Source organism: Drosophila miranda, chromosome 2 (assembly GCF_003369915.1).
Source record: "Drosophila miranda strain MSH22 chromosome 2, D.miranda_PacBio2.1, whole genome shotgun sequence".
In the NCBI taxonomy this organism is placed as follows: Eukaryota; Metazoa; Arthropoda; class Insecta; order Diptera; family Drosophilidae; genus Drosophila; species Drosophila miranda.
The window spans coordinates 1,740,362-1,767,702 of NC_046675.1; the positions used below are offsets into that span (position 1 = coordinate 1,740,362).

General features: G+C 49.7%; 5 protein-coding genes across 5 annotated transcripts; 1 reads left to right on the forward strand and 4 right to left on the reverse strand.

Annotated features, from left to right (window-relative positions):
• Positions 1 to 205: 205 nt before the first annotated feature.
• Positions 206 to 4,577, reverse strand: LOC108154859 (meckelin). Its single transcript, XM_017285286.2, has 7 exons — positions 3,930 to 4,577; positions 2,825 to 3,795; positions 1,598 to 2,772; positions 1,371 to 1,539; positions 1,223 to 1,310; positions 994 to 1,157; positions 206 to 932 (listed from the first exon to the last, which is right to left on the reverse strand). Exons 1-7 carry the CDS (start codon positions 4,168 to 4,170, stop codon positions 852 to 854), a joined length of 2,889 nt encoding a protein of 962 aa, XP_017140775.1. The 5' UTR covers positions 4,171 to 4,577; the 3' UTR covers positions 206 to 851.
• Positions 4,578 to 4,658: 81 nt separating this feature from the next.
• Positions 4,659 to 6,634, reverse strand: LOC108154865 (lipase 3-like). The gene is made up of 3 exons (XM_017285294.2): positions 6,545 to 6,634; positions 5,783 to 6,478; positions 4,659 to 5,724 (listed from the first exon to the last, which is right to left on the reverse strand). Exons 1-3 carry the CDS (start codon positions 6,611 to 6,613, stop codon positions 5,335 to 5,337), a joined length of 1,155 nt encoding a protein of 384 aa, XP_017140783.1. The 5' UTR covers positions 6,614 to 6,634; the 3' UTR covers positions 4,659 to 5,334.
• Positions 6,635 to 6,727: 93 nt separating this feature from the next.
• LOC108154861 (CCR4-NOT transcription complex subunit 10) lies at positions 6,728 to 9,187 on the reverse strand. Its single transcript, XM_017285288.2, has 6 exons — positions 8,965 to 9,187; positions 8,139 to 8,900; positions 7,750 to 8,077; positions 7,627 to 7,694; positions 7,213 to 7,554; positions 6,728 to 7,152 (listed from the first exon to the last, which is right to left on the reverse strand). The coding sequence occupies exons 1-6, from the start codon at positions 9,051 to 9,053 to the stop codon at positions 6,816 to 6,818; spliced, it is 1,926 nt and encodes a 641-aa protein (XP_017140777.1). The 5' UTR covers positions 9,054 to 9,187; the 3' UTR covers positions 6,728 to 6,815.
• Positions 9,188 to 9,351: 164 nt separating this feature from the next.
• LOC108154866 (sorting nexin-12) lies at positions 9,352 to 11,306 on the reverse strand. The gene is made up of 3 exons (XM_017285295.2): positions 10,721 to 11,306; positions 10,310 to 10,405; positions 9,352 to 10,246 (listed from the first exon to the last, which is right to left on the reverse strand). Exons 1-3 carry the CDS (start codon positions 10,895 to 10,897, stop codon positions 10,016 to 10,018), a joined length of 504 nt encoding a protein of 167 aa, XP_017140784.1. The 5' UTR covers positions 10,898 to 11,306; the 3' UTR covers positions 9,352 to 10,015.
• Positions 11,307 to 12,877: 1,571 nt separating this feature from the next.
• Positions 12,878 to 16,360, forward strand: LOC108154863 (V-type proton ATPase subunit B). Its single transcript, XM_017285289.2, has 4 exons — positions 12,878 to 12,993; positions 13,081 to 13,220; positions 14,049 to 15,310; positions 15,378 to 16,360. Exons 2-4 carry the CDS (start codon positions 13,148 to 13,150, stop codon positions 15,513 to 15,515), a joined length of 1,473 nt encoding a protein of 490 aa, XP_017140778.1. The 5' UTR covers positions 12,878 to 12,993; positions 13,081 to 13,147; the 3' UTR covers positions 15,516 to 16,360.
• The last annotated feature ends 10,981 nt before the right edge of the window (positions 16,361 to 27,341 follow it).

Sequence of the window (27,341 nt, forward strand, 5' to 3'; positions counted from 1 at the left end):
CCGATTAGGCAACACAGTATAGATGTTTGAATGTTGTACGTTTGACGTTTTAGCATGTACGATTTAAGTAATTCTTAACTATCGATCGACAGGCCAAGCAGCAGCCGCCGCCACACAACTACGCAATGCACTGCACACTCAAAATGGATACCTCTGGCCAGTGCTGTACATAAAACCATTGATCACAAAACAGATCACAAATAGATCCAAAACAGAATCAAGTTTTCATATATATTCATATAAACGGAAAGAAAAAACTACTAAAATAAAATAAAACACCGAAATCGCCTATGGTCAATATTTTCGTAAACGTTTTCAATTGCCAGAGAGACACACACACACACACACACACACAGAAACAGAAGGTATACTTAAACTAGATGATAAATATGATGATGTGCTGGCTGCTACTCCTATCGATGCCACATAGAAGAAATAAGCGAGGGGCTGCTGAGGGCCCCAAATGAAATTATAAATCCTAACAAACCATAAGAAATGAATCAAATAATACCTACCATGTAATGTGTGAAGCGAGCAAACAGAAGAGGTACTACGTAGATCTAGACCGTGAGTAGCATAGGCGTATGTATGGTACGGTACGGTATGGCATGTGTTTGTATGTTTATTGTGAAACTATTGAAATTAATTTTTTTTTTTTTAGAGACATAAGTTTTATGGTACCGATAACTAACGTTTAATCACTGTATATGGATGTGTACTACTACTTACTATCGAGTGGATTATAAAATAAAAGCAAAATCAAATGGAAAAACAAAAAACATAGCTGGTTTCTGGTGTTTCTAAATGGCAAAGAATCCATCCTCGTGCAGATGCTGCTCCTCCGACTGGGGCTACAACAGGAACCGCTCATCGATGAGAGTCTTGCGCGAGACATTACGGCGCACCCACAAGCGGAAGATGTGTCGCAGAACCTGTCACAAAACGAGAGATCAGATCAGTAAAGTTCCTCCGACCCCTCAATGGTGATCATACCATATTGAAGCCACAAGCCAGAGCCCCAGCAATCAGCAGATGCGAGGTCATCAGGAATATGGACAGCAGCAGGAGGATCTCCAGGACAAAGATATTCACATGGTTGCCCAGCAGCAGGACGCGAGAGAAGCTGAGCGAGTCGTCAATGTAGAAGGTTCCCTTGTCTGCAGTTGGAAACGGAAACTATGAGAATTGTGCGTGATAGGAAATGGTTTGAAGGGCCACCCACTCTCCGTAATGTAGTTGTCGATCTCGCAGTTGAACAACTTTTCCACCACCGACTTCTCCTTGATGATGTAGTCCATATCCTTAATGGCCTGCAAGAGAGAGTAGAACAGAGATAGGAGACCTCTAAACATGGATGGAGTGGCCCTTACATGATCGATGAAGGCGCAGAAGAAGCGATTCACGCTCGCATAGGCTATGGAAGTGCGCTCTATCTGGCCGTCGATGCTGGGAATGATGTCCTTCTGGTAGAGCAGCGTCTGCGACAGGCTGCCAGTGACACTGCGCTGGAAGGGCAACAGCAGGCGCTCCAGGTAGATGCTGTGAACAAATATAGGATAAGTGAAATCCTGCAGAAGTTCCTTCTCCCTCAACGTACTGCAAATTTCTTGGCGGAAGAATGATGTAGGCCTGCTTGTCCGAGTCCATGAGCAGCCCACGACGCCCGGACATGTTCTGTGTCTTCTGCAGCTGCAGTATCATGGAAGACATGTCCGTATCGGCGAAACCATGGGGCGACCTGCCGTGGATGTAGTAGCCGAAGCCAGGCTCCAGCAGCGAGAACAGCGAAATGTTGGCCAGACTGCACAGATCGATAAACTTCTGCAGGGGATTGGCGGTGAGCAGGCGGTGTCCCATTACTTGCAGGAGATACGAGACTATGTAGCTGCCCGAGATCAGGCAGCAGCGCAGACCCACGTCCCCATGTGTGTACCGCTCGAAGAGCTGGTACACAGCCACCAGGGTGAAAACCTGTCCCAGGGTGGAGTACTTTTGGGCCACGCTGAGGCGGATCCAGGCATTGGCCGTGAACAGAATGCGCCAGGCGGAGACGCTGCTCTCGGCCACGTACGTGCGCACACTGGAGCAGAGCGAGGAGCTGTCCAGATTCAGGCGCTGGCCCTCGCAGCTGCTGCGCGGCCGCTCCCAGTCGATGAGGAAGAGCTCCAGTTGGCTGGATCGCCACAGGTGGACAGTCAGGAACATCAGCTGCAGCACGCACCCGGAATAGATGAGAGTCTTCAGCAGGTGGGGAGTGGAGGCGTGCAGGGCCAGCAGCAGCAGAGCTGTGGCCAGGAAGGCGTAAGCCACATTGCTGGCCAGCTGGAGCAGGAACTCCCACAGGCTGCTGGCCTGACAGAGCTCCGCATGCCGCCTGCGTCGCAGGTTCTGCAAGCGGAAGGCCGCTGCCGAGAAGGCCAGCAGCAGGAGCAGTGGCAGAGCCACTTCCAGGATCAGCCATTTCCATCCACGCTCCGTTTTCTGGTAGGTAACCCTCATCCGGAACGGATAGGTCTGTGCGAGCGAGGCATTCCCCGCCAACTCGATGTGGCGATAGCGGAGTCGGATCAGGGGCAGCCCCACCCGATCCCTGTGGCTCCCGTCCAGCGTGTAGTGTAGTTCCAGGTCCTCGACGTAGCGCAGCGAGCGATACACCTGCAGCTTGTGGCCATCCTCGTAGTGCGGCACTGTCTGGTGGTGGCGATTGTCCCTGAGCAAGCCGGCAATAAGCTGGAACCGCTTCACCAGCTGCCACTCTTCTTGCTGCGGGCGCTGCAGGGGAAAATGGTCATGAAAATGTACTCTATAATGGATCAAATCCCACCTGGTTCTCTGGCGTCAGGGTCTCGATGAGCACGGGCAGCTGGTGGAGAAGGTACTGCCAGTTGCTGCTGAAGTTGAGGAAGAGCGTGAGGTAGTTATCGTTGGCCTGCTGGCCGGCCAGATCTATTATCCGCTCCAGAGAGAGTTGACAGGACACCTCCGCCTCGGCCTGGGGCTGGGCAAGTCGCAGCGACGGGGCCGGCTGCTGGCAAAGATTAACCATGTCCAGGGTGAATGGTCCCCAACGCTTCAGTCCTCCGTCCAGGCCGAAGGTGGTGCTGAAGAGCTGCAATTGATGGCGGTCCGCCAGCTGGAGGGTCTTCGAGAGCAGGTCCTTGGTCGCCTTCCCCTTCTTGTAGAAGAGGAACGGCTGCAGGGAGCGCACCTGCTCCCCGGAATGGGCGTACTTCATCACGACATCCGACACCTGGGTGAGCAGGAAGGCGCTGCAGGGCGAGTGCTTCTCGAGGGAGTAGTGCGAGAGCACGCACAGATTGGCCAGCTGCTGGCAGGCGGTGTCGTTCCTGAGCGTCAGGCAGAAGAAGGCCACGAACTTGAGGTCCCCGAAGTGGGTCGGTCCATTCGAGCTCGTCCGCGGGCTGGTGGTGGCCTGCCAGAAGGCATTGTAGTGGAGGTAGGGGCGCAGCAGGGCATCGGCCAGGCAGAAGTCCTGGTAGCGGAAGTTGTATGTCTGATCGCAGCTCTGGCAGTCGCTGCTGTTGCTGGCTGGATTCGTTTTGGTGAGGATGATGCCGGAGATCAGTGGATGGATGGGCAGTTGGCTGGCGAAGACCGACGTCGCATTGAGGTACTGCATGCTGCAGTACGAGGCGGGCTTTGGTTGGGGCAGCCACACCGACGTGCAGTTCTCGGTTCGGTCCGGCGATGTGGAGCATATCTCGTCGCAGGTCGGCCAAGTCTTGCCTCGCTCGTAGATGGATATATGTCCTGCAGGGCACTTGCAGGAGAACTCTGAGGGGAAGGTTGAATTATTCAAACTAGAGGCAGACCATGGGGTGGGGGCAGCACCCCCCTCGTGACACCAATTCAAACCCATACTCAGAGACCAGGAGGGTCTCTGTTTGATCAATAGTCGCCATACTCACTGTCGGGCTGCAGTTTTCCTGGGTCCCCAGCCTCGTTGCACGGCACACAGTCAAAGTAGTTGAGGTTGTAGAACTCGTTCTTGAGGCACTGCAGCGGTTTCTGGAAACGGAACGTGTGGGGCGTGGGCGCCGGCGCTGGCGACGATGGTGGCATTACGCCCGCCAGAGAGCAGGTCCCGAAGTCCTTGAGGATGGTAACACACGCCACCACCACCACCACCAGGATCGAGAGGAAGCACATGATCTAGTTAGCCGTAGGACCGACACTCCGATGCCAAAGCTCCGAAATTCAAATGGGAACTGAAACCTCTGCCACACATCGATTGCAGTTGCAGCCACAGCCACAGCCCCGCAGCCAAGGAGGTAGGCAAGTAAACAAGCCGCCTGCGTGGTCGGGAGTGGGCGCGCATACCTCATTGTTTGCCAAAGTTGCTATAGCTACCCAACCCCCTGGCTTCCTGGTCTTCGTGGGGGTAGCACCCTGGGCACGCATGCAAAATGGCCATTACTGGGCAAGGGGTGGCAAAGGCCATCGGCCAGGCAGGCCGGACCTCAGAGGACGGATTGGCGTGAGGCGCTGTAACTTGTTACGCCTCGGATTACGCCGCAGAGTTTCCTTACCTTTCTAGCCTCTTGCGTGCTGAAAATGATGATTGGCATAATTATTTTTATTTATTTTCTTGCCATTTTGCATACGGTTTATACGAAATTAATCTGATGGAATCACATGATCATTAATATATGTATATATATTTAAAGATTCCTTTGGGGTCTCTGGCAAAAGAATCCATCTGGTTGCCTCTGATTACACATTGCAAGTGGTAAAATGGGTCAGAATATGAAGGAGTTTCTAAATTATTATTCTATTATAAAGTAGCTCTTGATTATCCCTCTAATTGCTGCCAAGGTCGATTTTTGGCAACTAATTGCTTTCGAGTACTTTGCAAAAAACCAAGGAATTCAATTGGCGAAAAAATTCAGATTTCAGCGAAAGTTGAGGCAATATATTGATGCGAGTTTCTGATAAATGTTGTGCACTGATGTCCCTTTGAAATGGTTATAATTTTAAGAAAACACAGGTTTAACTTAAGCCTCTGTCGCACGGGACATGACGCACGGGACAGCCATTTCTTGGCTTAATAAAGGGTGAACCGATATTTTAAAATGTTCTGTGATTTTGTTAGATAGCTCAATATGTTAGACAGACTTTGAGGAAAAACTCGTATTAAGAATCACAATTCTTATAGGAGCCAATAGTAAAGCAAAACAAGGGTATAAAAGGCACAAAAGTATATGGAAACCTTGGCTATTATACGTTGTAGTTCCTCTAGAAAATGGTTCGAGACTAAAAGGATAGAGGATTAAGAGCAAGCCTTTTACGGCATGTATTTAAGTAGCATGCAAATCAGATGAGCCTTGGATTATGGTCACGGATTGATTGAATAAGATCTCGGTAGATGACCTGCACCACGTTTGTGGCGTAAAGAAAATCCAAATGGTTCCAGTTCTCCACCTCCAAATGATGCTGAATGGCACTAATCCGCTGGGCAAGTGTCTCAGCATCCTCGACCGACAGCAACTGGTCGCTGTCGCTGTAGAACATGTTAACTGTTAACGGAGCAACGTTGCTCAGGGCGTAGAGTGGTGGCCTTCTCGTACCGTAAACCCGTAGATTCCTTGCATTACCATAGTCGTACTTGGCGAAGCGTCCCGTCTTGAAAACCTGGGCGTAGTGCTTTAGCAGCCTGTTGGAGAACCCTGACGTCGCAGTCTTTTGAAGCTTCGCGGTGAGTTTCTGCGGCGGTATGGAGCTGGGTTATCCAATGCCCTCGAGGACACCGCACCCTACTCACCTTAATGTGAGGAGATTTTCCACCAATGAGCGTGAACAAGATGTCTTGACAGACATGCTTCCACAACGGGGCGGCACAGAATGCGTCGGAGGACTTGTGCTGCGTCAGGCTACCGGGGCTATATTCCCCCTCGACCATGTACTCTTCTACCTTCAGAACCATCGTCATAAGCTGCGACCTCATGTGACTGCAGAAGGCCAGGGGTGCCAGCAGATTTGTCGTCAGTATTTTATCATTGTATTCCGAATGCTCCGCGAGCATCACCAGGTAGGCGGTACCGCCCTGCGAGTGACCAATAAAATGCAGCGCCGGCTGGTGCGTGACCCCAAGCACGTAATCGATCTGGGCTGGCAGGTCGTGGGCACCGATCTCGTGCCAGCTGAACTCCCAAAATGCTGCCTTCTTGGGATCCAGTCCGTTGTTCGCGCGTCCGTACGAATTGCCCCGAGAGTTGCCCAGCCACACATCGAAGCCCGCATCGGCCAGCAGAAATGGCAGCCCACTGCTGGGGCCGTTGAGCAGCCAGTCGTCGGAGGACCCAGTGATACCGTGCTGCAGAAAGACAACTGCCTTGTGTGCTCGCGCCTCTCCATTACGCGGCGAATATGGAATGCGAAATATGGTGAGAATGTAGCCATCGCCGGTCGCCAGCTTGTGCTGCTCCACCGGATAGTTGTGCTTGCCAACGAGATTCAGCTTGGGAGGGAAAAGGCATTGTCATAGCAAGTGTTTCTCCTGAGCTGACTGGTTTGTGGCACTCACAGAATTCGATGTGGCAAAGTCGACAAGGCCGCCAGCAGCTAACAGTAACAGAACCAGTCGGCTATTCATCGCTAACTGGTTAAATATCTTGAGGTTACTTATAGCGAGAGTAATTACACGATTTTACATGGTTTGTCGAGCAATTGTTGACGGCCGAAAGCGCAAAAAATTCCAGATGAAAAGTGCGAGTGAAAACTCTTCGGCCGGGTCGGTCAAGGACTTGATTTCTCTATATTTACATTCCGTTGTATTTACACAATTTTTTGTTTGTCTAACTGAGCGCTCCAGCGGAAACGGCGTTGTCGGCTGCTCCCAGCTTGAGGTCTATATAGCGACCCAGCGCCACCGCCTTGTTGCTCACAATCGAGTGGGTGAGTGTGGCTAGAAAGGTTTTCGCCTGCTGGTAGTCGTTCTGCAGGGTCATGGCCACGGCCAGGTTGTATCGCACTACATTCTGGGCCGCGTCCAGCGACTTTAGCTGCCAGTCGCGCGTCTCCAGGTCGAAGGCGTCCAGAGAGCTGACGAATGTCGGATCCAGATGGTCGCGTGCCTCCGCAGCTTTGTCCATCAGCATCAGCGCCTCGCCTGCGTACATATGGCCCAGCAGTCTGTGGATACAGGAAGTGGCTTAGTAATCAGAAATCTGATAATAATCGAGGAATGGTTACTTGTGTGCATCCGAAAGACGCTCGCCCCGCAGGAGGTGCTCGGCCATGTCCAGTGCCGTCACATGGTCCCCCAAGCGCAGCGAGACGAAGCTGTGGGCCGCATAGATGGCGGCCAGCATGTTTTCAAGCGATTCCAGGCTGACCGGTTTCGATGGGTTGCAAAAATTATTGTCCTGCAGCTGGCGCCACGACTGATGCGCGTGCTCCCTCTGCTCAGGGGTCTCCTCCTGCGAGGCATCCATATGAAAGCTGGCCTTGTGGTGCAGCGTCAGGGTAAGAGCGCTGCGCAGGCACAGAGCCGCAAACTCTAAGGTTGGCTCCGGCACGCCGGCAGATTGCGGTCTGTGGGACAGTGGAAAATATAAGGTACAAAATGCACAACCATTTTTTATCTGGAGTCAGGGCAGCACTTACGCATATGTCCTGGGTGAAGGCGGGGATGCGGCTCCAGCTAACGACTGACGTTCGTTCTCTGCCAGGTTCTGCAAAGTCAAATAAATTAGCTCCATGATTATGGATTGGTTATGCGGAACGTACTGCCTCGTGCTCCATGATGCAAGCCTCGGCCATGCGCAACCAGAGTCGCGGATTGCTGTGGAACTGTTTGACGGGCACGAGTAGGCACTGAAAGGCATCCTTTGGACGGCGCAGATGGAGCAAGGCGATGCCAAGGTTGTACAGGATCTCACACGAGTGCGCCGAGCTCATCGTCTGGAGGGTGCTCTCCCTCAGGTTCGATGCCAGCTGCTTATCGAAGATCAGGGCGTTTTGAAAGAACTTCGCCGCTATAGCATAGTGACGCACTCTCAGGTGGATGACGCCCATATTGTTGGCAATGCAGGTGCTCAGCTGGGGAGTTACAGTGCTGCAAGAGAAGGGACAGCTGTTAGCTCTAGCTGTAGGATTGGCTGCTTTCAAGGATTTACCCTGCCTGAGTGCACTCGTTGTTGATGCGCATCAGCTGCTTGGCGGCCATCTGGAAGTCCTTCATGATGTAGTACTGCTGCGCCCTTAGCGCCGCGTAATGGGGCGTCCCGTCCTCCGTTATGACCACCGGTTTCCGATTGAGTACATGCGTCAGGAGCTGCAACAGCTGAAGGCTGCCACTGGTGTCCCCCGCGACGCGTGCCACCGCCGCATCCGAGCCCTGGGCAGCCACCACTGTACTGGGCGTGGCCGCGGCGGTTGTGGCTGTCGCCGGGACGACCTCATCGGGATTGCTGATCGGCGCCTTGTCCACCAGGTTCAGCGTGTACTGTAAGTAGTCCAGAAAGGCCTCGGCGCGGTTCAGCTGGTTGGTGGCCAGCAGCAGCTGCAGCTGAAGGGTGGCCACCAGCGCAGACATGGCCTTCTCCAGCGCCTCCAGTCTGGCCACCAGAGGAGCCAGTTTCTCCTGGGCCGTGCCATACATGTGCCGGTGGTAATAGATGACCGCCTTGTTGTACCTGGCCACAGTAGCCGCACTGGCGCCCTGCTTCAGGGACAGCCCGCCACCTGCCTCGCCCATACCCTGGGGTGCCTTCACGTCGGTGGCCAGCTCCTCCAGCTCCTGCAGCAGCGTCGCGTGCTGGGTGCAGCCGCTCTTGTAGAAGTTCACGACGGCCCGATTGTGCCGCAGGATGGGTCCGCTGCTCTCGCCCTTCGTGTCGAGTTGCTGTAGGAGCTCCAGGCAGCGGTCGTACTCGGTGCTGCAAAGGGTGTGGAACAGGTATTGCCGGGTCTGTAGCTGCGGAATTATTGCGGGAGGCTTACTTGTTGAATTGTTCGTGGGCTTGGCACAGTAAGCTGTAGTTTTCATCTTCGCTGGATTGCGTTTTTGTGGGAGAATCCGCCGAGTCCATGCCAAAAACAAATAAAAAACAAAAAACACACACGACTCGTCAGGGTTGGCGAAGCAGATTTCGAGCAGCACCCGTAGATCTGTCACACTCGCACAGTCTGCCTGCATGCGATTGTGCAGCCCTGCGCACAATGACGCGCCGCGCCTCGCCGGCAGTTTCAACAATTTCCGATTTTAAAATCGTTATCAAAACTGATAAAAGGCGATTTTGTTGTTTTAATTATTTTAATTTGATTCGAAGTACAATATTATTCACTAAATTGATTCAAAATATTCAATAATTTTCATTTAGTTTGACGTTTCCATTTCTTGGGACGAGGGAGGGTATACATATAACTTTTGCTGCTTTCTTACTGCTGCATTTTGACGAAAAACCAAGAATAATTCAAAAAATTTCGCACAACTACACTGACGGGGGGCGGCTGGGGTCCCGCTTCAGAGGCGGGGGAATGGAGCTGCCAAGACATTTGGCAACGGGACTTGCATTGGGGGATAGAGAGGACACGTCAATCATTGAGTGGGCGTGGTAGGTATGTATGTTTTATGTACACTATTATGTAAATATATGTATTGTTTGTATAATATATTGTATATAATGTATGTATACCATATAAACTTGAATTTAGCATTTAAAAACTCTCAATGCTTCAACATTAACTGAGCAGCAGATTCGGCAGCAGCAGCAACAGCGACGTGAAGTCCACTTACACTTCCGCTTCCACTGCACTTCCGCCTGCGCCGAATAATAAACAGATTCCTTTACTTCTACTTCTACGCTCCTTCTCTCGACCGTCCCTCCCATCCAGTTCTTCGTTTCTTCTTAATCTTGCTAAGCACACACACACATACACATACACACGGATCGGGTATACTCCCTAATAGAGTTCGTAACGGTTTTGTTCGTTCGAGTTGTTGCTTCATTGCATTGCTATTGATTCTGTTGTCGTCTTCGGCGCCGCCTCCTTATGTGTTCCGTATCTTTCCCGGCACATAGTTCTTGTCGATGACATTCTCCTGGAGGAACATATGCAGACAGCGTTCATTCTGCGCCAGGGGATGACCGGCTATCTTGTTGATGAACGCCTCCAGGCCCTTGCGACGCTCCTCGATGAAGCTCTCGTCGAAGATGCCCTCGTCGCCGCGGAATGGCATCTGCCTCTTCCAGGCTTTACCCGGCAGTGGCGGCACCACAATCTTAAGAATCAGAGAGATAGTGGTATTATCAATATTGCCTTTGATGGATTACGATTTGCTTACCTTGCTGTCCCTTTCCAGCTCGTTTCTTAGCCATTCAAAGTCGCTGTAACGCCGTCTCACACTCGATTCCTTCACCTTGAAGACCGGCAAGTTTGTCTGAAACCGGAAGGAAAACAGAGGAAAAGCTGGGATTAATAAAAAATTCCTCGAGGGCACAGAACCCGCATTGACAGTCCATACAGTGAAATCAAATTACTCAAGGGCCGGATCGGTGCCAGCGGACTGCAATTGTGACTAATAATTATCGCTCGGCTTAATAGGCGTATCACCCGGACACACGAACGCAAACACAATCACAGCCCCGTCCCTCGCTCCCACACACACACACATTTAACAGTTATCAACTGTTTTGGGCAATTTTTGCACACTCAGCGACAATGGGATCGGCACCGCCCCTCTGCCACTACTCACCCGCATGCGAACTTCGTAGTCCGTGTAGCGCTTCTTGCCCGCCGCCATGGTGGTCAGCGGATTGACCACATCGATTTCGAGGAAGTTGGCGGGCACTGCGTACGCATCGTCCAGTGTCTGTTTCTTCACGTTAAGGCGGCGAGTTGCATCGGCAGTACCGTCGGACTCCACCATCATAATGCAGTTCACTCGCGAGGTCGGTAGAAGCTATAGACGCCCCTTAGTGTGGCACCAAATTCCGCCGCAGCAGAGTTTGCGTGAGCGGGGGGCTGCAATGCAAATCGAATAAAGAGGCGCACGGGAAACTGGTTTTGCGTTGGTTGTAGTGCGATGCGTGGAATGGTGCTGTCCTCTTTGTGTGCTCGCTGGCCGCTGCAGTTGTTTTTGTTGCCACGGTATGCGGGCGGATGGATTTCGAGAAAATTCCGAGATTTCTGCTGTCCTCAGCTTCAGTTCGGCGTTCGGTGCGGCACTGTATGCGCTTGCAACCGCTTTTGTGTGTGCACCAAATAAACAACTAATATAATTTAATTAAACGTTCCATTAAAAAACTTTCCAATAATCACTAGAAAATCATCGATGATATATATCGGCTGAACCTCAAATATCTACCGATGAATCAACTGAAGTTAACCCAGTTAATCCCCCTATATTTTTAAAGCGTTGAACAACATGAGCTAAATTGCGGAAAATAATACTGCTTGTAAATTGTTCTTGTAGATCCATTCTATCCTTTCTCTTTACTTACAAAAGACTCAACGATATCTTTCATCTGAACTTCGCTAAAATTCTTCAAGATCTACAATTTTCGTGGAGTTTAGTTTAGTACCCACTGGTCGACAATGGGTTAATTGTACCGAAATTTGTGCATTCTGTTAATTTTCGTAAATGAACTATTTTTGGCATTGACTATTTTGGGTAATAGTCAATTTAGTACTTACTGCAAAGATCGGAAGTGGCCAGAAGATGATACTTGGGGATCTCGGCCGCAAGAATCCCCATCACCCTTGGCTGTCTTCTCGCTCTAGAAACACAGATCGACGGTTTGTGTCTTAATGTCGGCGGACATGTTGAGGGGCAGCTCCGAACAATCTCCTCCGGCTCCGATAGAATGATCTTCGCCAGAGGGCCCTCCACGTAGTAGCCGGCAATAATGACGCCGTTCTTAGTCATTCCTGACGTTCACATACGTTTGGTAGACGGCCATGCTCTTTTTAGCCTGCAACGAGGCATAGTAGATGTGCATTTCGTGCAGCTCGGGATCATGCGACTAGAGCTCGTAAAAAATCAACAGCAAGACAGCAGATCAAGGTTACCAAGCAGCGACCTCCTTGCAGAACGATCTTCTACCACAGCTATGTGAGGCGATTCTCGGAGTCCTTGCGCTTCTTGTGTATGTGCGTGGCGTAGGTGGAGTCTGTGATGAGGAAAATGGGCTTCATATGCCGCATTTTACCGTTAAATTACGTTTAAGTGCCACTTTATCGAGTAACGGAATTTAACGGTAAAATGCGGCATTAAGGCTCCCCGAAGATGGCCGTACTGTCAATCCGCTTGCCACTCCTTATGTCCGGCACCAGAGCCTTGACAGACTTCTCATCGCCAGATGACGGTCATGCTGTGGTCATGACGGACATGCCGAGAAGCGGACTGTCTCAGGAGCGATACAAGTGCAAAACTGTTTAGTTAATCAACAAATTATGGCTCTAGTGAGGTGCTTTTGTACATATGCATGTGTTGGTGTACTGAATGGCGCGTATGTTTCCATGAGAATTCTGGGCCCAGCCATTCTCAATTGATGAAATTCCAAACAATTTTTAACTCCAGTTCGCCGTTTTCCCATTCAAGTACTTCAGGGGCCGCCAGATCATATTCCATTATCGCACAAAAGTACCGATATTTTCACTAATCTACCCTGAGCATCGATAAGAAATATCAAAAGTCGCTGGTATGTCTAAATTAACAACGTGAGACAACGGAAAAATAGTGTCGATCTGCCCTAAACTCTGAAAAGTACCTCCGTTGATCATATATTCCACAAAAATGTCCCAATCAACATTAAATCCCCTACCTACAAATATATTGTCACAAAAATATATATCGATACATCATCGCATATTTGACAACCCTAGAGTCATGTGATGGCACGTGACGTCACAACAAATTTTACACAGACTTCGATTCCAGAGTAATTTTTCTTCGTGCTCGCAACCACTTCGCAGGCTCAAAATTGTGCGTTTGTGTCGCTCAGTATTATTCGAAGCTGAAAAATTGTATGTGTTGCTCGACGCAATCTGTCTCTTAGTACCACTGAGCAAGTGAAAACACAGTCTAGCTAAAGTTGAATATTTTCTTTGCAGCTCGAAATTTGCTGTGCACTTTAAAGGTAGAGGCGAGTCGGTGTAGAAAGAAAATTCATTGTGCAAAATGAACGCCCAACAAGCACACAAGGAACATGTCCTTGCCGTATCTCGGGACTTTATCTCCCAGCCCCGTTTGAGTGAGTATTCTAATTGAACAAATGCATTCAAAATCATAGTTTGCTTCTGCCAAAAATACTCTCGGGTCGCCATGACAGTTTGTACGAATCTGGTGCAAAGCAGAACAACGAAAAATCAATAAAACCCTATCCCACCCACAAATTGAGCTTACAATTGCTCCATAAAGCAGCCAATTGTCACGAAAATATCCGGACTGGGATTATTGGTCCATCGTAACTGGCAAACGTGACTTTAGAGCCCGTCCGCAGTGATGAGTGGATTTTTATTGAAAATTTTCGCCGTCACATGACTAGCATAGATCAGCTGTTTGCACTTGCCATTCAAAGCGCGCAACCAGAGGCACCTGACTGCGAACGGGGTGGGAGGAGGGCGAAGTAAAAGCTTGAAAAAGTAGTTAAATTTGTGGTTGTAAGCAAGTTTTGTAATTGCTGGCTATTAATTAGTTTATCTGACAGTGTGTCCAACTGTATTTTGTGAATAATTTATCTTGGCTTTTATTTCTTGACTGGTAGTGTTATCTGCGCTTGGACTTGGCATTTCTCCTAAGATTTCCACTGCAGCTCGTGGCCCGCGGCCAAAACCAGTTGGGCAGTCAGCTGACATAAGTTCCCCCACACCCCTCCCACCCATACCTCTCTTTTGACAGTTGCCTTCTTATCAGATTCTCCAAGGGGTTCATGTGAGCAGGCGGCCTAGACTCGTGTTTTTTGTTGCAATTACGGAGTAACGATAAAATAGAGAAATCTGATTGGTATTGGGAAATGGCAAGGAAGGAATTTTCTAAACGTTTGTTTTCCATTGGTTTCTTCACTGTTTTCCGCCAACAGCTTACAAGACGGTGTCTGGTGTGAACGGTCCCCTGGTCATTCTCGATGAGGTCAAGTTCCCTAAGTTCGCCGAGATCGTGCAGCTGCGCCTGGCCGATGGCACCATCCGCTCCGGACAGGTGTTGGAGGTCAGCGGCTCCAAGGCCGTGGTGCAAGTGTTCGAGGGCACCTCGGGCATCGACGCGAAGAACACCCTCTGCGAGTTCACCGGCGATATTCTGCGCACCCCCGTGTCGGAGGACATGTTGGGCCGCGTGTTCAACGGCTCCGGCAAGCCCATCGACAAGGGACCCCCAATCCTGGCCGAGGACTTCCTGGACATCCAGGGCCAGCCCATCAATCCCTGGTCTCGTATCTACCCCGAGGAAATGATCCAGACTGGCATCTCTGCCATCGATGTGATGAACTCGATTGCCCGTGGCCAGAAGATCCCCATTTTCTCGGCTGCCGGTCTGCCCCATAACGAAATCGCCGCCCAGATCTGTCGTCAGGCCGGTCTCGTCAAGCTGCCAGGAAAGTCGGTGCTGGATGACCATACCGACAACTTCGCCATTGTGTTCGCTGCCATGGGTGTCAACATGGAGACGGCCCGCTTCTTCAAGCAGGACTTCGAGGAGAACGGCTCCATGGAGAACGTGTGCCTGTTCTTGAATTTGGCCAACGATCCCACCATTGAGCGTATCATCACGCCCCGTCTGGCCCTGACTGCCGCCGAGTTCTTGGCCTACCAGTGCGAGAAGCACGTGCTGGTCATCCTGACCGACATGTCCTCGTACGCCGAGGCCCTGCGTGAGGTGTCCGCTGCCCGTGAGGAGGTGCCCGGCCGTCGTGGTTTCCCCGGTTACATGTACACCGATTTGGCCACCATCTACGAGCGTGCCGGTCGTGTGGAGGGTCGCAACGGCTCCATCACTCAGATCCCCATTCTGACTATGCCCAACGACGATATTACCCATCCAATTCCCGATTTGACTGGTTACATTACCGAGGGCCAGATCTACGTCGATCGTCAGCTGCACAACAGACAGATCTACCCTCCAGTCAACGTGCTGCCATCCCTGTCACGTCTGATGAAGTCCGCCATTGGCGAGGGCATGACCCGCAAGGACCACTCCGATGTTTCCAACCAGCTGTACGCTTGCTACGCCATCGGCAAGGACGTGCAGGCCATGAAGGCTGTCGTGGGTGAGGAGGCCCTGACGCCCGACGATTTGCTGTACTTGGAGTTCTTGACCAAGTTCGAGAAGAACTTCATCTCGCAGGTGAGTCGCGCAAGCAGGTCTCCTGCTGTTTGATGGGCATTCAAATGAATTGGTTTTTTTTCCGCAGGGCAACTACGAGAACCGCACTGTCTTCGAATCCTTGGACATTGGCTGGCAGTTGCTGCGTATCTTCCCCAAGGAGATGCTCAAGCGTATCCCAGCCTCCATCTTGGCTGAATTCTACCCTAGGGACTCCCGCCATTAGACTCTGTTTATTGTTTTGTTTTTGATTTTTGTCCAAAATTTTGTTTCATTCATAATTTAAGCTGGCGGCGGCGCATCGTGCGGCGCGTCCCCACCTCCTGCAATATCCCCGCTGTGTATGCGTCTATATATACATGAACCCACAATACATACATAATATCTATCTACGTTGAATCCTGATTTGTGTATACACAGAGAGCCGAAGCGTAGCCAAAAACAATAACAATAACTAGTTAAATACTATCTACTGTCAAAACGAGCAATCTACTTTAATGAGTGTTTTAGCATCGCGTCGAAATCATGTCAGCATGTCGGAAATCAAACCCAACCAATCCCTTGAAATGTACATAAATTGAATTAGAATTGCCTAACCACCACAAATACTACTCGTATAAAATACCAACACACTGTCCTGTAATTCTTTTCCAATCAGTCGATCCTTTGTTAAAGTTTACTGTTTTTGTTAGGTTTTAAGTGTGTGCTCTTTGAATCGTTTATATAATTTCTCTTACTACTTTCGCATAAAGAATCGTAGCATTCCAAAACAAAAATTAACAAATTGCCTCTGTGTGTTACTTTCGTTTGATCCATCTGATTGTCCCCCCTTCTTTAATCCTGCAATCATGCAGGCCTGCGTTAGACGTTTCACCAGTTCGCACAAGTATTAAAAAAAAAACGCTCCTTCCGTAGCGCGGCCCCCTTCGCCCGCCCCAGGGGGTTCCCTGCACCTAGCACCCCGCACCCTGCACCGTGCACCGAACCATGTGAACAATTTGTACAGCAACTCAACTAAACAATGGAATATAAGTGCAAAACGCATTGCTTTAATGCAGCAAATATTTTAAAGTGAAAATCTATGAAAAAAAACTACAAAGAACTATTAGTAATTGTTTCTTTCTTTGTCTCTAAATTAAATCAAGTTGCATGGATTCATACATATATTTGATTGTTGCCTGCCTGTGGTCGTTACTGCAACATTACTTTATGATGTGGCTCAAATAAATCTTTTTAGCAACGACAACCTTTAATAATGAACACAAGCAGAAACAATAAATGTTGAACTAATATATACCTACTATATATATTTAAAGAAAGTAAATAGTTCGTGTATATGTATAAATTATAGAACATTTAAATGATGAATAAATTACACACTAAAATCATGTTAAATAAAAGGCTTTCCAATTGATTTCCGTTTGGTTGATGGGTATTTGGAACGGATGGGCCTTGAGAACTCTTTGCCTATAATGTTTTAAACTTATATTAAGTCAAGCCATAGCTTTGCGAGCTTTCAATCGTTATAGAGCTGGAGCTTTAACTGTTAGTCTAACATTCTTTTCGGGCGCGTGCTACTGTTCATGTTAACACAGGAGAAAGCTCCCGCATTGCTGTTATTGCTGTGGTCTCTGTTTCACACACGACCCCTATTATTTGACTTATCGAAAGTTTGTGTTAACAGTGGTTTGATTTACAAAAACCCACAAGAAACTTTTGATTCCTTGATAAAGGGAAATTGAGAGCGAATAAGTCATGATTAAAAAAATATTTAAATACAGATTGAATGACAAATATAGGTTTAACGACCTTACAAAACGGCTCCGTCATTCCAAAGGGGCCACCGTCGAAGCCCGAGTTTCAGTTTCGGTTCCACCGCCTCTCGTCCGTTCAATAGCGCCGTACCATCCGTAACAGCTTCAGCTGTAGCTGCTTCCTTTCGCTGGACAAGTTTCCATTGACTTTGCAAATTTATGCAATTATGCCAAAGTTTTTAATGAGTTCTAAATGAAGTTAAAAATTTGGTTGACGTCAGCGGTTGGATGCTGTAAAGCACACCCAGTGACGGGACTACAAACAAAACTTTTCCCCTCTCAAACTTTTGGCCAATTGTTGGAATCTTTTCGGGTTTGCTTTTTTTCGAGTTCCCGTTTGGCTTCGGTAATCAAAGCGAAGCTCGAGTGATTTCCCCCCAAACAGTTGAAGCCTGCCTGTTGCAATTTAAGCAGCTTACGCGGCGGGTCACAGAGGGAGGGAGGGGGTGCAGGCGTGCCGACCCCCAATCGCAGTACCATCTAGGACAATTGGCCGCCCACTGCGCAAAAGATTTTCATCTTTATCTCGTCGGCAGACTGCATCACAGTGGGCTTATGACAAGGCTACCTACTGATGGGCGGCTGATGGGCAATGTCAAAAGCATTGGCTCAAGTGGGAATGCAGTGGGGATGCGGGGATGCGGGGATGGGGGCCAGGGTCCCGGTGTGAGCTCATTTCGAGACGTTTGTCTGGCATCATTAGGAGGCATCAGGCAGGGCCCAGGGCGGGCGGGGGCCTCATCAAAGTTCACGGTCATGGTCAATGCAATGCAAGTGTGGGCTGGCCCACTTGGCAGACACTGTCCTTATGCGTTCCCTCGTTTCCGCATCCCACATCTGCAACTCTCGTGCGCCGACCAAACCACTTAGACAGCTGGCAGGGCCCCAAGTTAGTGGCGCCTCCACAGAACCGCTGCGATTAATGAACTCGTCTAAAAGGTTTCCTAATACGCGTTTTGGAAAACGTTTGAATGCGGCTTTTAACGAGCCCGAACGGATGGGGGGGACATGAAAGGCGGCAATCAGGAGGCAGTGGGCATCCCCCGAGGCACATCTCGGTTTGTGGGCTGATTAAATGGTTGTGTAAATATGTGGAGCTCAAGGGGAAATACACTCCGCCTGGGGTCTATAATTAATGTGGCTTGGTGGCGCCAAAAACGCGCCAACTAAATCATCTAATTAACTCATTTGCAGTGAAATGCTAGCTCCAGCTCTCGTCTCAGCTCCTTCTTTGAGGCGTTCGAGTGGCTGGGAAACTGATGGGCCCACAGGATCACAGGTTCGCAGGTCCACAGTCGCCATGGGCACACACTCCGTCTTACGCTGGAGTGCTGACCAATTTAACACTTTGGCAAAGGTCTCGGACCCCCATGTGTCAAGCGTCTATCACCTAGGTCCTGAGCACGGGTCCCGCTCCTCCTCCTGGGCCTAGTCCTGGTCTTGCTCGCTCGTGCGTCTCATTCAAGCAGTCAGGCAGGCGGATAGGCAGACGGGCAGACGGGCAGACGACGACTCGCCATCTCCATTCGAAATGAAGCTGAAATAGTTGAAGCCCGGACCCGGACCCCGACTGGCTTCTGCTGTCCGCTTCCATAATTTGTGGGCCGGATTTGTGCATTGCTTGGATTTGGGGACAGCTTAACTAAATAAATCACACAAAAGGGAAAGCCCACAAAAGGAAAAGCCCACAAACTTGTCCGCCACCGACCCCGGACGATATTTTATAAAAAGTTGTGCCCTCGGCCACCGACTTGGCCCTGGGACTTGCTTTGGTCTTTGGTCTGTTGTTGTGCATTAAATATTAAACAAATTGACGCCGCCTGCCGCCTGCCGCCAACCGTTTGATGGAACTACTGTCCTTTGGGCTGCAGGATATTTATCCTGCTGTTAGCTAAGCCCGGATCGCAGATAATTCGATGCGTCACTGCCAGCAACCAGGAGGGGGGCTGCCCTGAGAATAGTTCTGCTCTGGCCCGTTCTGCTGCATAAGCATAAAAACAAATGGAGCCCCTCCTGCCCCTCCCCGCCTGTACGTCCTGTCCGGCCGCGTGTGAGTGTGTATCTGTGTGACATTTAATGCCTCAATGGGCAGGCAGCAGCCCCCGGCAACGACTCCATGACTTGCCGACTCCGTCTCTGGTTCTGGCTTTGGCTTTGGCCGGGAATCAGATTTTCGTCTTTGGACCCTGCTTCTAATTGTAGTTTGATTTTCATGCGTATCGAATGGGGAAAACTTTTGTGAGAAACCAATCCGAGCTCCGAGAATGCCAATTGCTGACTGCTCCGAAGCCGTCCCATGAAATTTAATAGCCTGCCCAGATTATTTGGCCCGCTACGTGCTCCAATATCAAAGCGCACCAGTTCGATATTAACCGGCTCCAGAGGCAGCAGCAGGACTCCTACTAATTGCGACCCTTTTGCTTATCAGTCACCATCACCGTCCTCCCGATAAACCCACAAAAGGGAAAAGGGTCGTCCAGTGAAAAGTCCCCGTAAGCCACCGCCAGAGGAAGGGATCTCTGGCGTTTTTTGTGCCGTTTGGCCGGGCCTTTAAGCCGTACATTTATTCGGCTAATTCATTGTTCGACTGCCAGTCCTTCTGCCCTGCCAGCCCTGCCGTTACGAGTATGTCAGCGGGCGCTTTATTCAATTACCGGTTTCCATGGCGGGCCGTGGCAGGGGCTGTTGAAAAAGTCAATGCAAACACGACAATCGGAACGAGTGCCACAAAAAAAAGATCACAAAAAAGTACAATTCCAATAAGCAAAACGTAAGGCAACATCCGGGAAAAGGAGCTGCAAATACCCTTGCGGATGGCAGATATCAGAAACTGATATTGGAGTTGTAAGTATTTCAATAAAATTTGATGGGATTCAACTGAAACAAGTATCTAGTATTTCGATGATAATCTATGTGGGGCAGAGAGCACCAGAGTCTGTAGAGGTAACAGAGAGGAGAGAGAGGAGAGCCAACCTTCGCAGATCGACGTCAAGTAATTCGGTGGCAAAGTCTCAGAAAAGACGGGACCACGTCTATGAGGAATTATCTAATGCATTCAATCGGGAATGCCTTTCCACCTATAGGTGGTTCAGTATTAGTGTCCTCCCAGAGAAGATGGCCACTTAAGAAAGAGGGACAATGGACTCGATTTCAATGCACAGATACTCAGGACTAGGACTAGGGCTTTTACCTTCGAAGGTCAAAAATACTTCCTTGTATGCAATGAGAACTCGTGGGTAGTACCCTCTGCAAGGGTATTGAAAGGAAGGAGGGACAAAAAAGAAGAGTCTCCCATTCGACTGCAGTGCATGAATATTTATTTAACAATTTGGTTTTTCATTTTCCAGCTTCTGCAGTGGTGTGTGTGTGTGTGTGTGTGTGTGTGTGTAGAGTGCACTTTGATGGTGTGCGTGCGTGGGGCATTGTCACGTCAATCATGCCCCACTCGGTTCTTTCTGTTGCACTAGTTATTGCCGCTGCTGTGAGGCATGCACTTCTCAAAAATACATGTTGCACCCATATGGAATATGGCATTTTTGGCTTTTTGTTTGCCGCCTTGTTGCACTCGATTTTCCCATTTTCCCATTTTCCCATTTGCCATTCGGCTTTTCGTTGCTTTTGTGTTTCAGTTTTGCACGAGTAATGTGTGTACTTCTGTGCGGACATGTGCGGCTGGCTGGCGCTGCCACGTGCGCCAGAGTACGTTGAGTGGAGGCTAAATGCATTTCGGTTGCAGCAATCGACGTTGCAACCGCCTGCCGCATCAGTTACGGGCAGGCGGACGCGATGGCAGTTTAATTTCGTGCTGCAGCTGCTGCCCTGATGAGGTCGGTGAGTCGCAGTCGGAGAGATTTTTAAAAATCCATTACCGAGAGTTAAGGACCTTGCCTTTGGATCGTTAACAGTTCTGTGGAGCTGTGACAATCGAACTAGGAATCGCGTCTAAGTAACTTGTCTGTCCCCCGCCTGCGGCACTGGGCCATAAAGTAGATTAAGTGGGCCCTCAAAGACACGCAGTCGAGCTTGCCAAATTACCATAATTTTGATTGCCGAGTTACTTGCCACACACAGACAGAGACTTATACGCTGTACAGATACTAGCTGCAGGCGGGAGGCGGTGGCGGGGGCGGGGGCGGATGGGAACATCAAATTGCAAATTGCGCGTACTAACTTGCAACATAAACTCGTTTATGCGACAGCCTCCGAGGAGGTACAGAGGTGCAGGGGAACAGGGGAACAGGGGAACAGAGGGGACTGTAGCAGACGCTGGCAAAGTGTTTTCTCACACATCGGTGTGGTGTGTCTGTGTGTGCGTGTGTGGAGGGGCATCCACCATTTTCATGTACTCTGGCAACAATATTTTATGGGGCACACACCCATAAGTATGCCAGTCTTTTGCTTAGATGACTCGTCACTCGTCCCGTGTCTGCCGCTGCCGCTGCTGCCGCTGCTGCTGCATGCTGCAGGAAAGAGCAGTGGCAAGAATGTATGCAAATTGCAGTTACATGTCGAAAATTTGCATTCGCCGCGCACCGTTATGAATAAATCACGCTCATAATGCATTTGATACACAGGAGAAATCGATGCTGTCGAGGTACTCACTCACTCTTTGCCATCTCGCATCCGGATCGGCATCCCCATCCGCATCCGCATCCGCATCTGCAGCCCCATATCCACATCCGCATGCTAAGATTGTTGAGAGAGAAGATGGCCGAAAGGCAGCAGTGCAAACCGAGTTTTCCATTAAACATATTAAAAATGATCAAGAAAGAAATGCGCCGACTTCAAATTACTTCCGCGCCTTCCCAGCGGAAACGGAAGTGGCCCTGAGAAAGTCCTGAGGAGCAGGAAAAGGAAAGGAAAGGGAAAAAAGGAGCAGATGATAGGGGGGGGATTTAACTTACTTCTTTTTTCATTACTTGTGATGCTTCGGCTGCTGCCAATGTAATTCCAATAGGTTAATATAAATTGCAAATTACATTAAACAGATTATGGAGCACTCCGACGGAAGGACGGACGAGACGGCATCCTTGAGGCGGCTTACAGTCTACAGTCTACAGTCTCTGAGGGCACTTACTCCACGCTGCTCTCCCTCTCTCTGCGGGACAAGTGCTGTTAATTATTTGTCACTTAAGAGCCTCGACACATGCGGCAATCACAGCGGCAGGAGGCAGAAGGCAGGCGGCAGGAGGCAGGAGACTGACGCCAGAAGGCAGCATTAAGTATGCACATAAATACATAAATGGAAACCGGGCGAAAATGAAAATGTTCACGTGGGAGGGAGTATTCGGTGCGAGAGGTTTGAGAGGTGCGAGAGGTGCGAGTAGGTGTCCCCGGGAATCCCCCTCGCCGAGGACTCGTAAAAGCGGCCGGGCAGAGGCTTTAATGGCCCCGGCCATTGGCATATTTATGAAGCCGAAGGCCTTCCTTATTTATTGTTTTATACTTGTCCCGCAATGATCCTTTTCCTATTGTTTGCTCTTTCCATTTTTTGCCTTCGATTCTCGATTCTCGTTTCTTTTTTGTTTTTTGTCTTTTTTCGGCTAAGCAATATAGACATTTTTTGTCCGCCGGGGCATATAAATGTCCAAGTTAGTCAAACATCATGGAAAACCCTTTTCCTTTTTCCCTTTTCATCTCCATGCTCCTGGGAGTAGCGACAGCGACCTTCAAAGGCCGCGTGCTGCATGAAATATGTCGCCACTCAGCTCCACTCCACTCCACTCCGGGACCCTCCCCACCCACACTCCGACGCTGGTCATTGGCATGCCCTGAATCGGAATCAGAGCAAGAATCAGCGGAGTATCCATCATTCATATTCGCAGCTTACTGCGAAATTGATTTGCGGCCCGGGTTTGTCCTTGCCCGGAAGCAGGCGAGATGGAATTCTGCCACCGCTTCGCCGGCATTTAAATTTTGCATTAAGTATGAGGCTCTCCGTCGCACGAACCCAGAAGATGTGGCACGTTAATGATGTCGGTAGCTGGGCCAGGCCGCCAGTCCCGCCAGTCCCGCCGCCTGCCGCCCGTTGCTCTTGGCTGCGGGAAGGAGCCTGGCCAGGACCTGATTTATTATTGGCATGCTGTGCCATCTCGACTCGTTCCCACACTGCCGCAATTGTATTATACCCTGGAATGGGTTATGCTGTTTCTGGCCAGATGATTGTACGTCTTTTTCTTTGGAGACCAGTATAATGGAGTGGCTTTTGAGCACTCTCTTCTGGCATTCAAAAGCCACCCCATAAAAAGCGTGTACCAAAAAAATTTATGGACGTTACGACCAATCGCTTTGCCAGGGTATTTAAGGATTCGGTGCCCTGATATAAGCCTGCCTTTCTTGTTTCCTTTCATTTTTTCTGGGGCATGAGGCATGGGGAACGTCGAGTGAAGTGGCAGTGGCACAGCTACTTTCCCTTTTGGCCAGCAACCTTTTTTACCCGCCTCTCCGCCCATATATATTTTGTTTTCGCTTTGTCTTTGCGGCCCAGCGTTTTGCCAAGTTTTTGTGTTGCTTTCGCATTTGGTTCTGGCTCTGGCTCTGGCTCTGGCTCTCCTTTTTTAGGGGCATGCCACTTGAAATTTGGACGCGCGTTGGTCCCTTGGCAGCCTCCGCGTTTATTGTGTGCCGTGCGGCTGTTTGCCGAAAAGCGGTTTATTTATTTATTTATGTTTTGCCGGGGGAAACAAAAGGGCACAGCACAGGAAAGTACTTTTATTTTCGTATTTAGTACGCAGCCGGAGCCGGAGTCGGAGCCGGAGACGGAGCTGAAGCCTCCTCTTTCGGGACGAACTTGACTCTTAACTCTTTGGGCTCCTTGTGGATGCTTTAGCGGGGGTTGACTGCCGCAAATTAAGATAAATATCTGCCGCTCAGCCAAATTTATTTCACTCCAATTTTCGCTAAAAATCGGAAACTTTCGGCCACAGGCAGCCGGCAACAACTTTTATGATTATGACCTTATAGATACATAGATATTTCTGACATTTCTGCTAATGGAGGAGGACTGCCTTCAAGGCTTCGGAGGAGCCGCCACTCAGGCACGTACTGGGTGGGCCAGTAAAGCAATTAGTTCAATTGTCATCTTGGCAGCCAGTCTTCTCTCCAAAATTGTTGCCAATTTCATTAACTTGTAAAAGGGCGTCGAAGTTTCCCGACGAAAACGAAAACTTTTCCGGCAAACTGGCAGCCGGCACGTAGGAAAATCGAAAGAGAAAAAAAAACTAGAGAGGGCATTCTCCACCGAAGACAGCACAAGTATTGATTGCAATTGAATGCTGATTGGAAATGGAGAATTATTACAAAATACAAGTACATATGTATATCTGAATCCAGTAAATATGTGTGTTTTGTGCGTAAAGAGCAATCTGTTTTCCCATTTTAATCTCGTGCGCATTTTAATTGAATCCCGAGCTTAGCCACAAATGCGCAATTAATTGAAATGTCCCAAGTGCCAGAAGATAGTCGAGGCGGCACGGGGGAGTATGGCGGGGCGCCAATCGAAGAGCTAATCGTATTAGCCCCACATTTTCCATCCACTGCCGCTCCAATGAAGCGTGCTGCAAATTATATGCGAATTCTTGGCTCAAATTCAAATTCAAATTCAAATTCGAATTCCACTTTGTTGTTCATCCTTACGACATTTTGAGTGGCAACACTTGGGTTTCGGGTTTTGGGTCTCGGTTATGGTTACGGTTACGGGTTCCGTCTTGGCCGCACAGCCGCACATAAATACTAATTAATGCTAAAGTTTTGGGTCTAATTAACAAGGGATATAATTTAATGGGCTGGTTTATGCGCTTGAAGAAGTATCTAAAACCCATCGAGCGGGGATTTATGAGCACTGCAAATATTCTCTCACAGTCTCTGGAAGGATTCAACCATTTCCCATGTCGCATGTTCCATGTCCCGTGCTTCCCGGAAGCAGCTGCAGAAAATAAATCGCAAAATATGGGGAGACTGTCCAGCAGTTAACCTTCGAACTTTTTCCAAGCGCTTCCTTTTTCCTTTTTCTGTGTGCATTTTTCAAGGGGAATCACATAAATATTCAAGTCCAAAACTCTCGCACACACACACGCACACACACTTACGCAAGAGCACCCCACGCGTACATGCACGTGCATATGTATATAGTATCCACATGCAGTGCATGCACAGGACGCTGGGAGCTGACTTTGGTGGTTCGCTCCTGGCCCTGGGGCCCATTTATCAAACGTTGCTTTTGACATTGCGCACATCCTGCGGAAAATTAAGACACTGTCTGGCACGCTTCCTAACCAATTTAAGAGTGCCATTTTTTTCATCTACCAGCTGCCTTCCTTCCTCTGCCTCTGCCTCTGCCTCTCTGTTTTCCACCAAAGTTGAATGCAAGAGCTTTCCTTTTGGCCATTCTTCATGCATGCAGCAGCCCCAGCAGCACCAGCAGCAGCAGGCGAGCATATGCGCTGCATCCTCGGGAAATTTGGTGAGTGAGCAGCAGCTTTTGGCTCGACTTGGCCCGATCTGGCCGATGGCAGTGGCAGTGGCAGTGGCAATTTCGCCTCTGCTGGTAACTGGCCCGCAGAATTTTGTGGCGACTGGCCATTTAAGCCAATTAACACAGCGCACGGTGCGGGGGTCAGGCAGCAGCCGGGGGACAGCTCAAGTTTTCTGGTCAACTCCGTTCGCTGCAATCAATTCGGCAGGCGGTGCGGGTGGGGCAATCGAGCATTAACGAGCCAGTGCTGAGCAGGGATAAGATACCGAAGATGTCCGATGTCCCGCATAAGGAAAGGGCCATCCTTAAGCAGTTGAAGTGGCGACAGGGAATCGAAATCTTGGCAGGAATGGCATTACATACAACCAGAGCTCCCCGCTCTTGCTATAAGGATCATCTACAGAGAACACCTCGAATTGCACAACACTGACTGTGGTGCCCCATCGTCAGCAGCAGCGCCTTTGTGCCGCATTCCTGTTGGCTCGTTTGCTCGATTGTTCGATGTGCCCAAATGCATTTCAATTAAAACATATTTAAGGGGCTTTAACGAGCCGAATCGGCCAGGCCCGGCCTGGCCTGGCCTGCATCCACGTCGCCCCACGATGGGGTCCTGGGAGCCATTCATCAGCGGTCGCTCCGGGCGGGCCGAAATGTGGGGGCGGCCATCGATTATGTCACTGCATCTCCTCGCTGTTAATCATCCGCTGCACCTGGTCAATGGATTCGATGGGGGACGGCAGTACACGAGACCATGTGGGCCATGTCAAGGGGTTGCCCTGGGGTCGTGCACTCTTCAAAGGACCAGTATGCAAAGTGCCGGGGAGATGGGATGGCTGATGGGATCATAGGATCACCTTTCAGCTGTCCGAGTTATTTAATGAAATGGATACTCTGCACACAGACTCTGCCCCGTCCGCTGCACTCTGCTGCGAAGAGTCCTCGGCGCGGCCTGGTCCCTCAGTCATGGCCTGCTCTTGTCGGCGAATCCCTCCAGCTTTGTTTCCCCGTCATTATTTTCGTATTAAGTGCGCGCACATGCCAGCTGCACCGCCATGTAGCCGCCATGTTGCAGGCGTCTTTTGGTGTATCGTTTAAGTTACTCGAAGCGTGCTGTAAGCCTGCCCGAAACCTCAACTACCGACAGATACATATTTGATTTCTCGTAACTATGCGAAATTGTGTGGCTTTGACTTCGGGAAGCCCTTAAAATATTTCGCTTGAAGAACTTTCGGTGTTCATGTATGGCAGAAACCCAAAGGGCAGCTGCGTTCGGCTCTTCTATAGAATACTTGTTCCCGAATAAGGAATATATCTGCCACTTAGAGGGTATAAACGAACCAAGGCAGAAGCAAACCTGTAACATTCCGAGTGTAAGATTAGACGGCATTAGATGGTGAAAAAGTATCCGGGCTCTCATTGGCATTGGCATGCCATGCCCGTGATGTTGTTGAAATTTAATTTACACCTTTGCACGTACGCAACAAGCAGCAAGACCAACACACACACACACACAGAGACCACCACACATATAAATAAGCTCCGGCACACATGTGGCTGATGATGGGGCCCTGGCAATCAGCAGTGGCTCGATGGGGCAGGGCTCCTCTACTGCTTCCAGAAACCGCAACAACGCCCGCAGTGCACAAAAAGTTTTCTTTTGCAATTTAGCTTGTTGCTCTTTTGGAATACCCTTTGGAGTGAGTACCGAGACTTATACCGAATGTTTGCCATGCCTATATTTAAGGTAAATAACATTAATGTTGTG

Coding starts and splice junctions, on each gene's coding strand:
- LOC108154859 (XM_017285286.2), bottom strand. CDS start 4,170: ATGTGCTTCCTCTCGATCCTGGTGGTGGTGGTGGTGGCGTGTGTTACC. Junction 1,158..1,222: donor CGACAACTACATTACGGAGA/GTGGGTGGCCCT, acceptor TTCCAACTGCAG/ACAAGGGAACCTTCTACATT. Junction 933..993: donor TGGCTTGTGGCTTCAATATG/GTATGATCACCA, acceptor GTTTTGTGACAG/GTTCTGCGACACATCTTCCG.
- LOC108154865 (XM_017285294.2), bottom strand. CDS start 6,613: ATGAATAGCCGACTGGTTCTGTTACTGTTAGCTGCTGGCGGCCTTGTC. Junction 6,479..6,544: donor ACTTTGCCACATCGAATTCT/GTGAGTGCCACA, acceptor TTCCCTCCCAAG/CTGAATCTCGTTGGCAAGCA. Junction 5,725..5,782: donor GAAAATCTCCTCACATTAAG/GTGAGTAGGGTG, acceptor ATACCGCCGCAG/AAACTCACCGCGAAGCTTCA.
- LOC108154861 (XM_017285288.2), bottom strand. CDS start 9,053: ATGGACTCGGCGGATTCTCCCACAAAAACGCAATCCAGCGAAGATGAA. Junction 8,078..8,138: donor AACGAGTGCACTCAGGCAGG/GTAAATCCTTGA, acceptor CTTCTCTTGCAG/CACTGTAACTCCCCAGCTGA. Junction 7,695..7,749: donor GCATCATGGAGCACGAGGCA/GTACGTTCCGCA, acceptor TTGACTTTGCAG/AACCTGGCAGAGAACGAACG.
- LOC108154866 (XM_017285295.2), bottom strand. CDS start 10,897: ATGATGGTGGAGTCCGACGGTACTGCCGATGCAACTCGCCGCCTTAAC. Junction 10,406..10,720: donor ACTACGAAGTTCGCATGCGG/GTGAGTAGTGGC, acceptor TTCCGGTTTCAG/ACAAACTTGCCGGTCTTCAA. Junction 10,247..10,309: donor AGCTGGAAAGGGACAGCAAG/GTAAGCAAATCG, acceptor CTGATTCTTAAG/ATTGTGGTGCCGCCACTGCC.
- LOC108154863 (XM_017285289.2), top strand. CDS start 13,148: ATGAACGCCCAACAAGCACACAAGGAACATGTCCTTGCCGTATCTCGG. Junction 13,221..14,048: donor TATCTCCCAGCCCCGTTTGA/GTGAGTATTCTA, acceptor TTCCGCCAACAG/CTTACAAGACGGTGTCTGGT. Junction 15,311..15,377: donor AGAAGAACTTCATCTCGCAG/GTGAGTCGCGCA, acceptor TTTTTTCCGCAG/GGCAACTACGAGAACCGCAC.